Here is a 12,255-nt window from a genome sequence, read left to right on the forward strand (position 1 = left end):
GGATTCCCGGAGCTAAAGGGAGAGCGCTGCTTCCCTCTAGCGGCTCCGGGAACAGGAGGGGACAGGAGGGGACACGGCCGGGGAATGAGGGAGCTGTGTCCGCAGGGGCACAGCGGCTCCGGGCCCCTTTTCCCCCGGGACGAGGGAGGAACGTTTAATGCCGGTGTGCACAGCTCGGGAAAGACAAGGAGCCTACTGGAGAGGGTCCGAGGGAGGCCACAAAGACGGTCTGGGGTCTGGAGCATCTCGGATGAGGAGAGAGCGGGAGCTGGGCCTGGTTAGGCTGGGAAGGGAGGGCGGAGAGGGGATCCCGCCAAGCCAGGGAAGTGTCTCCGGGAGGTGTCAGACTCGGTTCAGCGGTGCCAGGACCAGGAGCAATGGCCAGAAACTAAACCACGAGTTCCACCTCAACAGGAGGAATAATTTTCCATGGAGGGTGGCAGGCACAGGTGACAGGGAGGGCCTGGCGTGTCCCTCTCTGGACCCAGACATCCCAAGCCACCCCTGTCACCGGCTCCAGGTGACCCTGCCATGGCAGGGGGATGGACTGGGTGGTCTCCAGAGGTCCCCTCCCGGCCTGTTCTGGGGTTCTGTAAGCAGGACGTGCTGCCCGTCCCCTGCCCCCCGCATGTCCCCCGTCCCCGCACGCCCCCCACATGCCTCCCCTCCACCAGGACTACATCTCCCAAGAGGCCTTGCGCGTAGCGTGAAGCCCCAGCCAATAGTGCGCTACTTTGCTCAGCCAGCGGGCCGCCGCGGGGCACACCGGGAACTGTAGGCTGCCCTGCAGAGCGCATGGTGGCAGAGAACTACCCATCCCAGAAAGGCACGGGAGGCGCGGGCCAATGAGGAGCGCGCGTCTTGGCCTGGCGCGCAGGGCGCGCTGGGCGGGCGGCCGCGGATTCATGTGGAGGTCAGCGGCGCGGCGGGAGCGGCGGGGCCGGGGGGCGGCGGTGGGTCCGGGCCCGGCGGCCCCGGGGCCGGGGGGAGCCGAGCCGGGACCGAGCCGCGGCCTGAGGGCGGGCGGGCGGGCTGGAGACAGCGAGGCCTTGGCCCGTGGGGTGCCCGTGCTGGGGGCGAGCGGCCTAGGAGGGAGCGGGGAGGGGGAGGCCTGGGGGGCGTTCGGGGTGCGGGGGTCGGGCTGTGGGGGGACGGGGAGAGCTGGGAGGGGTCCTGGAGGGGTGTCCGGGGTGCTGCGGGGCCGCAGGGTCCGAGCCTGGGGAGGGGTCGCGGGGGGAGACCCCCGGGCTGAGGAGACCCCCGGGGCTGAGGTGTTTGTGGGGCCGAGGGAGCCCCCGAGGCGGGGCTGCCCTGCCCGGGGTGGTTCGGGATTCCGGGCGGGGGTCGATCCCCAGGGACCCCCGCAGCACCCCGGCCGTGCTCAGTGGGCTTTGACCGGCCCGGGGGGGTTTTGCAGGAGGGTTTTGGAGCGGGGGCTGGAGCTGGAGCTGTGAAATGGCTGCGAAGGTGTTCGAGAGCATCGGGAAGCTCGGTCTGGGCTTGGCTGTGGCGGGCGGAGTTGTCAACTCTGCTCTTTACAACGGTGAGTGGGACGAGCTGAGCGCTCCCCGATCGCTTTATTCTGTATTTTCGTCCAAGTCTTGACTTCTCACTGCTTTTATTGCCCAATAAAGACAGACTGAGGCCTCGCACGGCTGTTTATACCACGAGCATTGTGAGTTCCTTTCTCCAAAAGTCACAGAGCTGCTCCATGGGGAGCAGACTGGGAGGCCCTGGAGTTCCATCTGCAGCTTCTCTTTGCTTTTTTGCCCTAAATGATCCCATTAATTCCCTGCTCTGCTGTTAATTAAGGCTTTAACCCTCCCAGCCGCCCCGTTCCCGTGGCGTTGGTGGCAGCAGTGACATCCCTGACGTGCTCTTTCCCTCCCCAGTGGATGCAGGACACAGAGCTGTGATCTTTGACCGGTTCCGGGGGGTCCAGGACGTGGTGGTGGGAGAAGGGACCCATTTCCTGATCCCCTGGGTGCAGAAACCCATCATCTTCGACTGCCGCTCGCGGCCCCGCAACATCCCCGTCATCACCGGCAGCAAAGGTGGGTGCTGGCCCCGGGGACACCGGATCCAGGGGATCCAGGGCTTTGGGTTTACCCTGCTGGATGTGGAACTGTGGTCCTAAAGCCCAGGCTGTGGAGAAGGGGCCAGAAACGTTAAACGAGTTCCACTTTGAGGGACCAAGCACTGGACAGGTGACCAGGAAGGGCCTGGAGTGTCCCTCTCTGGATCCAGACATTCCACCTGTGTCACCCGCTCCAGGTGACCCTGCCTTGGCAGGGGGTTGGGCTGGGTCATCTCCAGAGGTCCCTTCCAACCCCAACCGCTCCTTGATTCCGTGGAGATCCCACGTGTTCGGAACAGTCAGGAGTGGTTTGATCTCTTTAATAAAGGACGGGTTAAAGAACTCTTCCCTTGGTGCTGTAAATCACTGAACCCCAAGGAGTTTGGGTTGGAAGGGACCTCCTGAGCTCTGCAGCTCATGCAGGGTCACCTGGAGCAGGTGACACAGGTGGGGTTGGAATTCTCCCTTTACAGCAGAGCGCAGTTGGATCCCAGGGGAAAAAGGGGAGTGAAACCAACTCATTTTTTCTGGCAAACCCAAGTTGGGGAGTTTATTCCTCCTCCTCCTCCTGCTGCACTGGAGAGGAGAGGTCCCTCGCTGACCCTGTGCTGCTCCCCAGACCTGCAGAACGTGAACATCACGCTGCGGATCCTGTTCCGGCCCGTGACCGCCCAGCTGCCCCGCATCTTCACCAGCATCGGCGAGGACTATGACGAGCGCGTGCTGCCCTCCATCACCACCGAGATCCTCAAGTCTGTGGTGGTGAGCACGCCCTGAGCTGCTGCGCTGCCCTGGCAGGGAGTGGGGAATGTGCTGTGCCCTGGAACCGCAGAATTCCAGCCTGGTTTGGGTGGGAAGGGACCTTAAAGCTCCTCCAGCTCCACCCCCTGCCAGGGGCTCCACACCCCGTCCACCCTGGCCTTGGACACTCCCAGGATGGGGATTCCAGACCTCCCTGGGCAGCCCTTTTTGGTGGGGAAAGACCTCCTGCTGTCCACGCTGGTGCAGCCGGAGGCCGTGTCCTGCCGCTGCCCGTTGCCAGAGGTGTCTGCCCGTTGCAGGCTCGCTTTGACGCCGGGGAGCTGATCACCCAGCGGGAGCTGGTGTCCAGGCAGGTCAGCGAGGACCTCACGGAGAGAGCGGCGACCTTCGGCCTCATCCTGGACGACGTGTCCTTGGTGAGAGTTTTCCCATTTCCCATTTCCCCCTTTGGAGAGAAGGGTGGCTGGAGGATGGTGGGCTGGACGTTCGGACATTTGGACACTGTGTTTGGAAGGATGCCGGGGTCACAGCTCTGGTTTTGTCCCTGCGACCTTGGGCAGCCCTTGGTGGCCCCTGGGTGTCCAAGCCCTCCCTGTGCAGGGCTTTTGCAGCTCCACCAGGAGCAGATGCTGCTGAGGGTGATGGATGGCGCTGCAGGTGGTTTGGGATTTGGCAGCAGCTCCACAGGAAGCACCAGCAGTGAAAATCCCCACTTGGACAGCAGCTTTTCCTACAAAGGGTTCCTCCTGGAACCTGCTGAGATACCCAAGGAGGGAGCTCTGCCCTCCCACCTCCCTTTATAAGTTCAATTTATCCCTTTGTAAGTTAAATGTTGTAATCAGGCTTGCACACCTCTCCCTCTTTGCCTGGGGTTTTCCTGCTGGGAGCACAGGGAGGTGCAGGAGGCAGCCTGGACACTTTGTTTCTGGAGCTTTCCCATGCCCCATCCAGGAGGTGGCAGCGGGCTGAGCACACCGGGACAGGGATGGGGATGGGATCCCCACCTGTCCCAGTTTGTTTCCGTCCCCATCCCAGAGCTGCTGGGATCTGTCCCTGCCGTGACCTGTTTGGTTTGTCCCCCCCAGACCCACCTGACCTTTGGCAAGGAGTTCACGGAGGCGGTGGAGATGAAGCAGGTGGCGCAGCAGGAGGCAGAGCGCGCCAGGTTCATCGTGGAGAAGGTATCCTGTCCTTCTGAGAACCTTGGGGCTGCCTCTCCTTCCCACTCCAGGGGTTTTTCCTTTGAATATCCTGTCCCAGCCTTCCTGGAATGCTGAACAGAAACGTTTTCCCAAATATCCAGCATAAACCTACTCCCAGCTGGAGAAGGCTCCTCTCTCCACCCCGGCCTGCGGCCGTGCTCATTGCTTGTTCCTGGGTCACTCCAGCTGCTTTGACTCGCACTGGAGGATTTCTGGGAGTCTCCAGCAGGAGAATGGGATTAACGGCTGTTGTGTCATCTCAGATTTCAGCTGACTGGAGAGCTCCGGGTTTGGGAGCATCCCTAGGGACTGCAAAATAATCGGGATCTCCGGGTGGGATGGATGGGGTCAAAAACCAGCTTGAAATTCAGTTTGAAATTGGCTTTTTTTCTTTTCCCACAGTAGCCAAATTGGCTTCTGTTTTTTCCCAGAGTTGCAGCAAACCAGTTTAAAGAACACAACCCTAAACCAGAACCATTTTATCCTGACCCTGGCAGGGGGGAACCCCCGCGGGGTGGGGCGGCGCAGTTCCGTCCGTTCATTCCGCTCTCGCTTCCTGCGCTGCCCGCCCCTTTTCTTCCCCGTTTTCCTCGCAGGCTGAGCAGCAGAAGAAGGCGGCGGTGATCTCTGCAGAAGGTGACTCCAAGGCTGCAGAGCTGATTGCCAACTCGCTGGCCACGGCGGGTGACGGGCTGATCGAGCTGCGCAAGCTGGAGGCGGCCGAGGACATCGCGTACCAGCTCTCGCGCTCCCGCAACATCACCTACCTGCCCTCGGGACAGTCCGTGCTGCTGCAGCTGCCACAGTGAGCCAGCCCCTGCCTACGCCAGCAGAAGAACAGCAAAACAAAACAAAAAAAGAAAAAAAAAAAAAAAAAAGGAAAGGAAAGGAAAAAAAAAAAAATCATTGCAATTTCCTCGCGGAGGAAACGGAAATTTGGCAGTTGGAGGGATTTTGGGATGGGTAATCAAATAAAAGCGAACGCTCGCGACACCAGGCCTGCGGTTCCTCCCCTGGGCGGTCACAGCGGTGGCTTCAGTGGCTCGGGGAGGTTTGGGAAGTGCCCCTTTCCAGGCAGTTTGAGCACCAGGAGCAGAGTTGTCCTGGGATGAAGCCCAGGTGAGTCCCTGGCTCTGGGTGCTGCATCGATCAGGTCTCAGAGCTGCCTCAGTGCCTTCAGGCTGGCCGGGGCCATCCCACACCTCCTGGGCTGTGGGACAGCGATGCTCAGGGCCCTCAGCCAAGCCAGTCCTCTCCAGGTGTCACCTGAGAGCCAGGGGACACCTCAGCTTGGGGCAGGGGCTCTGCTGTGCCTGTGGCAGCCGCGGCGCTGGCTGAGAGGAGCAGAGATCCCCTCTGGCACGGTGGAGAGGGGAGTTCCTGTGCAGGAAATCCTCCTGGATCCGGAACATCTCCTCGTTCTCCCCCTGAGCCGTCCCCCTCTCCTGCCCCGTGGGCTCCTGTCGCAGCCCCTCGCTGCTCCGAGGCTCGGGCAGAAATCCTCTGTTCCATCCATGCTCCTTTTACTGAGGGAAGCTGAACTGTGAGGAGGATGTGATGGGTGTGATTGTGTAACCAGCCTTCAATAAATGTCACAGTCCCAAGGGTGGCACCGTGGGTTGCTGCTTCTTTTTCTGCTGCTGTCTCAGGAGAGAGGGAGGTCGGGGTCAGTGGGGCACGGGCTGGGGTAGCTGGGAAGAGTCTTGGCACAGGCAAAGAGGGATTGATCCCGACAGCTTCAAAGCTTCGCCTGTGAGTTTTCACGGCGTTCCTGAGGTAAGAGTGGCACTGTGGAGCCTTTTCCCTGCACGGTTCCAGCCTGGCACCATCCTGGGCTTCACCCGGGGCCTGGTGTCCCTCAGGAACGGCCTGGCCCGGGTGTCAGTGCTGCCCTGAGGGTGCTGCTGTGCAGTGCGGGCTCCTTTCACTCTCCACATCCCCCCTACAGCCTCTGGAGCCCTGGGAAGCCTCTCCTGCCCTTTCTGCCTGCAGCGGTGATGAGGTGCCTGAGCTCACACGGGGTTTCAGGCAGCTGAGTCGGGTGCACAACTCCCAAATAACTTCCAGACCTCTTTCCCCTCTGGAGCTCTTTATTCCTCTGCTCTCCCGCTCCAGACGCTCCGAGGGCAGCTCCCACTCGGCTCCCAAGGCTCCTTTTGAACCCTCCCACGGCGTTTCCTGCGTTCCCCTCTCAGTTTCGCGCTCCAGGTGTTGGGCTCTGCAGAGTGTGGCTGCAATCCCTTCCCAGCTCCCGGGGCTCTGCATTTCCAGGGAGTGGGGAGCATTTCCTGCTGCCTTTGCTGTTGGCCCCTCTGGAGGAGGTGCCTGAGGCTCCCTCGGTGGCCCCTGGGGCCAATTATTCGCCATTTCCTTGGCTTTTGGGGGTGATTCTCCCTACAAACGTTCCCTTTTCTCTCCTCTGCTGAGAGATCTGGGGTTCCAAATGAATCATGGAATGTCCTGAGTTACAGGGGACCCACAGGGCTCATCCAGCCCAGCTCCTGGTTCGATTCACTCCAAACTCCCACCCTGTGCATCCCTGGGAGTATTGTCCAAAAGCTCCTGGAGCTCTGGCAGCCTCGGGAATGTGCCCATTCCCTGGGGAGCCTGGGAATGCTTTCCTGGCCTGGTTCTTTCCCTTTCTGCCACCTGTTTGCCCAAACTCCCCAAATTCAGTGTATCTGACAGCTTTTAATCCCCATCAAAGGGCACTCAGTGCCCTCCTCTCGGCTCTCCCTCACACCAACATCCCACCAGGTGCTCCTGGACCTTCCCATCTTCCAGTTGCTCTCCCGGTGGCCCTGCCTGGGACTAGAGGAGCTCCAGAGGTCCCTTCCAACCCCAGCTGTTCTGTGTTTCTCCAGTTGTCCCGTTTGGCACCGACATCGCAGAGCTGGGGGTGTTGTGCGGGTGAGTGGCGGAGGTGCAGCTTTGCTGCTCGCCGTGACAGGAAGGATGGGAAGAGGTGTCCTTTTCCAGAGGTGCCTTGTCCCGAGGCGCCCTTTTCCAGGCTCAGGGGGACACCCCGAGGAGCAGCAGGGCCGGGCTGGTTCCCACCAGGTGGCAGCAGCAATCGGCCCAGAGGTGGCCACCCGTGGCGACAGCAGAGCCCCGAGGTCACCCTGGCCAGGACGGAGTCTCCAGGTGGGGAAGGAGAAGCTCAAGCTGGCACAGGAACTGCCTGAGGTTCCTCAGAACCCTCTGCTGCCCCTTCCAGCTTCAGGTTTCCACTCCTCGAGCACTCGGAAAGGTCCAAATTCCTGTTTTCCCCCCAGCCCTGCAGGGCTCCGAGCTTTCCTCCTTTCCCAGAGGTTCACCTGGCTCCCTCAGGAACTGCAGGAATGTCTGGGAATGGCTTCGGAGGTGCGAGCTGGTTGAGCTGCAATTCAGGAAACAGCTCTTGAGTTTTTGGGTCCAGAACGTTGTTGTGGTGATTAATCCGTGCTGGAGGGAAAAGCCTGGCAGCTGTTCCCCTGCAGCTCTGTGCTTTCAGTGATTAATGGCAGCACAGACTGGTTTTTGCTTCCTGGGAGACTTTTCCCTCCCTTTTTCCTTCCTTGCTGGTGGCAGGGAGCTCAGACCAGCCAGCCAGGCTTTTGTTCCCCATAAACAAACAGGAAGCTGCCTGATTTCCTCTGTGTTCACCCTCCCTGAGCCGAGCCTGCTCTGTGGCAGACACCCCGGCCTGCCTGGCGTGAGGAGGACACGGCCAGGAGCACGGGGAGCAGCCTCTGGAGCAGCCGGGACCCGCCTGGCTGGGCATGGAAAGGGGCACCTGCTCCGGCAGCCGGGCCGGAGCCTCCCCGGGCCAGGCAGGTCCCGAGGCTGGGATAATCCGTGCCCCGGAGCGAGCTGGCAGCGTGGGGAGAGCCGGGCACTGGGAGGAGTTTCCTCACGGCCTCCTTTGTGCTGTTGATGTCCAAGGGGACCCTGAAAAACAGGGGCGGTGCGGGAGGAAGGGCTCGTGGAAAAGAGCAGGAATAACAGCCCAGGGCAGGCTGGGAGATGGGGAGCCACGCTCAGCGCCAAGTTTGGATCCAGGATTCCTCGGCTGGCAGCGGGGCTGAGCTGCTCCTCCTGGGCCTGTTTTCCATCAGAGCTGCTGAATTCAGCCCGGCACATCCTGGCTCCAGGGTGAGCCTCGGGAAGATGGGGTGGGAATGGAAAGGACTCCAGTTAAACCAGTTTGTTCCTCACCCTGGCCAAGGCCAAGGACCCTTCCTGCACTCCTCTGATGCCGATGTGAGCAGAGGGCGTCCTTTAGTGCAGGGACAGAAACGTCCAGCACCTGCTGCAGTGACGTTTGTATTTAATAATTGCTCCAGCATGAACTTTAGAACTTCCCTCAGGAGGAATCTAAAAAAGGGGGAAAAAAAAAAAAAAGCACAAAGCCAAGGCTAACCAAAGGGAAATTTTACTTTTTGGTGGTGTTCATGCAGAGGCTGCTGGCTCTGATCCCGCAGTCGTGTTCCCCTGCCCCCAGGACCCCAAAGAAAAGTGAACAACCCCCACACGGAGCTGCCTCTGATCGCAGGCACAAGGAGGTGCTGGTGGGTGTGAGCTCTGCTCTGTTATTTGGAGGCAATTAATCTTTAATTGTGCCTTTCCACTGAACTGGGAAAGGAAAACGGGAACAGGAATTTCCTCTGCTTGAACTTCTCCTCTGCAGTGGCCCGGCTCCCTCGGACAGCACAGAGCTTCCTGTGGCAAAATCCAGCAGGAAAACCCCTTTGTTTCCCTTTTGCTTCCTCTCCCATCGCTCCAGGGCATCCTGAGCAGGAGATCTAAAAGACAAAGCCTGACTGGCTGGCTGGCTTGCAGAGCTGGAGGTGTCAGCAGCACCTGTGCCTCAGTTTCTCTCCGCAGAGCCTGTTCTTTCCAGGATCCTCGAGCAGCACCAAGCTCCAAGGACTCTTCTCTTTTGGGTAAGGAGAAATTGTCCCAGCTGTGTCAAGTCCTGCTGGTGCAGGCTGTCCCTAAGGCAGCACTGTCAGGATTCGGAGGCCTCACACAGCACCAGGCACAGGGTGAAGAAGGGCCAGTGCTGCTCCATGAGGAGGAGTTTTCCCAAGAATCCTCCCAGCAGGAACGGGGATGAGGCAGGCCCAGAGCTCTGAGCTGGGCCCCTGAGCAGCGCAGCTCACGTGGCACGGCGGGGCTGGGCACTGCCAGAGCATTCCAGCCCTAAAGCCGTGTCAAACACCCAGAGCAGGCGGCCCGAGCCCCCGGGCTGGCAGAGCCCCGGATCCTGCCCACAGCACCGGCAACCTCCAGCTGGGGCCATCTGCTCACCTCTGTGTGAGCTCCTCCTGCCCACGGCGCCAGGGCTGCTCCCTGAGCAGCAACAGCTCCCATCTGCTTCCTCAGCAAGCCCAGAGCAGCCAGGCCTCCAGGAAAAACCCCCAGGTGGGTGGCACCACGTTCTGCTGTGTCTGCAGCCCCTGGGCCAGCACATTCTCCTACTTTTGCTGTACTTTTCACCCTGAAAGGCCCTAAGCTGCTTAGACAAAAAAAATCTGGTTTGTAGGGGAAGCCAATGTCACCCACAGCTGAGAGACTGCAGGGGCTCAGGGGGCAGATGATGATTTGTGTCACCTTCACCTGACACAGGAGGGTTTTTCCCACTCTGTTTACACCTGGAGAGAAGGAAAATGCAGGGGAGAAGGACACCAGGAGCCACAGCAGGGCCAGAGCTGCCTCTGATGTCACCCAGCAGCAGAGGAAATGGGGCAGATAAGGATCTCTGGCTCTGGGGCAGGTGTGTGCTCAGAGCAGAGCTGCGGGGCTGGGGCTGCTCGGGGCTGGTTTCCCTCTCTCTCCATGCCCGACGTGTTGGGGATCCCAGGGAGGGATGGGGAGAGCGATTCCCTGTGGGAACTGGGCCGTGGAGCTGTCAGCTGCCTCAGCCAAGCAGCAACAGGGGAGTGTGCCCTGCTGGGTGCCCTGGGGACAAACCACAGCGTGGGGACAGCAAAAGTCTCTCAGCAGCTGCCCCTTCCCTGGGCCACCCCCAGTGCTGGAGGGACACCAGCAGGGCTGGGAGGACAAGTCCCTTATTTCCATCACGCCAGGAACCCAGAGATTTTTGTATCTGATCCCCTTGGTGGCTGTGGAAGTGGTTGATGGCTCTGCTCCTCCTCTGTGCTCCTCTGTTTTACGTCGTCCCTCAGCTGAGATCCCACCTTTGGGAGAGGGGCTCTGTTGCTGCTTCTTGTGCGTTCACCTTCCAAGGAACAAAAAATCCCCGGTGTACTTCCTCCTTCCCGCTCTAAGGCAGGGAATTCCAGCACCTGGCATCCTCCACATCCACGGAGGTGTCCGGCAGCAGCAGCTGCCCTGACATCATCTCCCTGCTTTTCCTCCAGAGGCTGCACTGCCCAGGGGCGCTGGGCTCAGATGGAGCAGTGTCCACACACTCCAAGGTTCTTCCAGGTGACCGCTTCCAGCAGAGATTGGAACAGCTCTGGACTGGGTGAGGCAGCACCAGCTCCCGTGGTCTGGGTCAGCGTGTTCTGTCCTGCTCCAGGGATAGCTGGGGCAAGGAGGAAAACTGGGAGCATTGTTCTGATCCCACCCCGGGGCTTCCCCAGCCTTCCCTGCCCTTTTAACTTGGGCCTGAATTTGCCTCTGAGAGCTCCAATCCCTGCTCTGCACAGGGAGCTCAGATCTGGGGTTTACGCTCAGGAATCCAGAGCAAGTCAAACCCTCTGGAATTTGGTATTTCTAACTCCGGGGGAGTGAGGGCGCCGAGATTTTTTGGCAGAATCTCAAATCCAGTGCCCTACACTGTTGGGGGCAGGGGGGCATTTGCAGATGAGGAAACAAACCACAGCTAGGGATTGTGGACTAAAGGATTTAGGAAAGGAACTCAAAGCTCAAAGCGGCAAGAGAGAGCCCCGAAGTCCTCGGCAAACAGCAGCGCTGCCAAAGGGGTTGGTGCCCTTCCCCCTCTCGGTGCCTGCTGCTCTCACTAATTCCTTCACGGCTGCCAAACCCAAACCACAGCAGCGCTGTCCCCTCCTACACAGCCCCAGCAGTGGTTTTGGGGCTGTGGCCGAGGCTCTGCAGCTTCCCAGGGGAGGTGGCACCTGGAAAAGGCAGGGCCAGCCTGCGAAGGAGCGGCCCCGACCTTCAGGAGCCCCACGCCCGTCACCAACTACCTGCCGAAGGTGCTGCTCCTTGTCACATCGCTCTCATTCATCAGGGTGTAATCAAGAAACCGCAGGCTGGAGTTAAGTAGTCATTAGCGTGTTAAGGGGAGAGGAAGATTTGAGCAAGTGGGAGCTGGGGTTTGGCACCGGAACAGAAGGGCCCGACTGCTGAGGCTCCTGCAAATCACTCGGGGCCTCGCTGAGGAGGCGCTGGGGCCTTACCTGGTCCTGAGGGGCAGCTCCGTCACCTCCGAGGGCAGGAGCCATCCCCGGGACTCCGTGAGGCCTCAAGCCGGGCTTACCGCAGCGCGGCCACGGCCTGCCCGGCTCACCTGGCTCTGCTAATTAGAGCGGGCTTGTTAATTACCCGCGCGGAGTAACGGACGAGCGGGCGGCCCCGCTGAGGGGGAGCCGGGGCGACCCCCACTCCGTCACAAGCCCCCCCCACCCTCACACAACCTCCGCGACCACCTGCCGGCGCTAATTAGGGCACGGGCGCTAATTACGCGCGCGGGGTAACGGGCAGGCGCCCCCCGCCCCTCAGGCCGCCCCCTCCCTGTCCCCGCGCATGCGCGCCGCTCGCCCCGGCCTCACCTGCGCCCCGCGCGCGCCGCCGCCTCAGGTGAAGCAGCGGCGGGAAAGGGGCGGGCGCGCGGGAACGGCCCCCGGCGGCGCATGCGCACAGCGCCGCCTCCCGGCCTATGGGTGTCCCGTGTGTGCCCCCGTTCCAGCCGTGCGCGCCCCCGCGCGCGCGCGCTCCCCGCCGGCTCTGTGCGTTTACCCCCCCCCCCCGTGTTATCCGTCCGCGCTCCGCACGCGCGTGCTTGCCGATCCCGCAACCGCCGCCTCCCCGCTCCCTCGGCCTATGTGGTGTTTTGTCCCCCCCTCCTTCCCCCCTCAGCAACGGTCCGTTCCCTCCCCGCCTCGCGCGCGCCCGCGCTCCCCGCACACGCGCACTTACACACGCAACCACCCCCCCCCTCGTCCCCCCCTCAAACCTCCCGGCCCTTCAACCGCGGCCTCGGCCCGCGCGCGCTCCCGCCGCACAAGCGCGCTCCCCGCC

The 12,255-nt window shown here is 61.3% G+C and overlaps 1 protein-coding gene and 1 long non-coding RNA gene across 4 annotated transcripts; one reads left to right on the forward strand and one right to left on the reverse strand.

Annotated features, from left to right (window-relative positions):
• Window positions 1-835: 835 nt before the first annotated feature.
• On the forward strand, window positions 836-5,653 carry PHB (prohibitin). Its single transcript, XM_039564598.1, has 7 exons — window positions 836-913; window positions 1,418-1,543; window positions 1,893-2,054; window positions 2,697-2,839; window positions 3,139-3,255; window positions 3,925-4,020; window positions 4,638-5,653. The coding sequence occupies exons 2-7, from the start codon at window positions 1,456-1,458 to the stop codon at window positions 4,848-4,850; spliced, it is 819 nt and encodes a 272-aa protein (XP_039420532.1). The 5' UTR covers window positions 836-913; window positions 1,418-1,455; the 3' UTR covers window positions 4,851-5,653.
• A 2,786-nt stretch (window positions 5,654-8,439) lies between these two features.
• On the reverse strand, window positions 8,440-12,249 carry LOC104683615. Of its 3 annotated transcripts, none has more exons than XR_005603584.1 (2): window positions 12,191-12,249; window positions 8,440-11,530 (listed from the first exon to the last, which is right to left on the reverse strand). It is a non-coding gene; the product is annotated as an uncharacterized LOC104683615 (long non-coding RNA). The 3 variants fall into 3 exon arrangements; XR_005603583.1 differs by lacking the exon at window positions 12,191-12,249 and adding an exon at window positions 11,787-11,953; XR_005603582.1 differs by lacking the exon at window positions 12,191-12,249 and adding an exon at window positions 11,787-11,953 and having other exon boundaries at window positions 8,440-11,533.
• Window positions 12,250-12,255: the final 6 nt, after the last annotated feature.

Source organism: Corvus cornix, chromosome 23 (assembly GCF_000738735.6).
Source record: "Corvus cornix cornix isolate S_Up_H32 chromosome 23, ASM73873v5, whole genome shotgun sequence".
In the NCBI taxonomy this organism is placed as follows: Eukaryota; Metazoa; Chordata; class Aves; order Passeriformes; family Corvidae; genus Corvus; species Corvus cornix.

Excerpts from the sequence above, each read along its gene's own strand:
- PHB (XM_039564598.1), top strand. The coding sequence starts at position 1,456 with ATGGCTGCGAAGGTGTTCGAGAGCATCGGGAAGCTCGGTCTGGGCTTG. Across the intron at positions 1,544-1,892 it reads CAACTCTGCTCTTTACAACG|TGGATGCAGGACACAGAGCT; the intron begins GTGAGTGGGACG and ends TTCCCTCCCCAG. Across the intron at positions 3,256-3,924 it reads TCCTGGACGACGTGTCCTTG|ACCCACCTGACCTTTGGCAA; the intron begins GTGAGAGTTTTC and ends TGTCCCCCCCAG.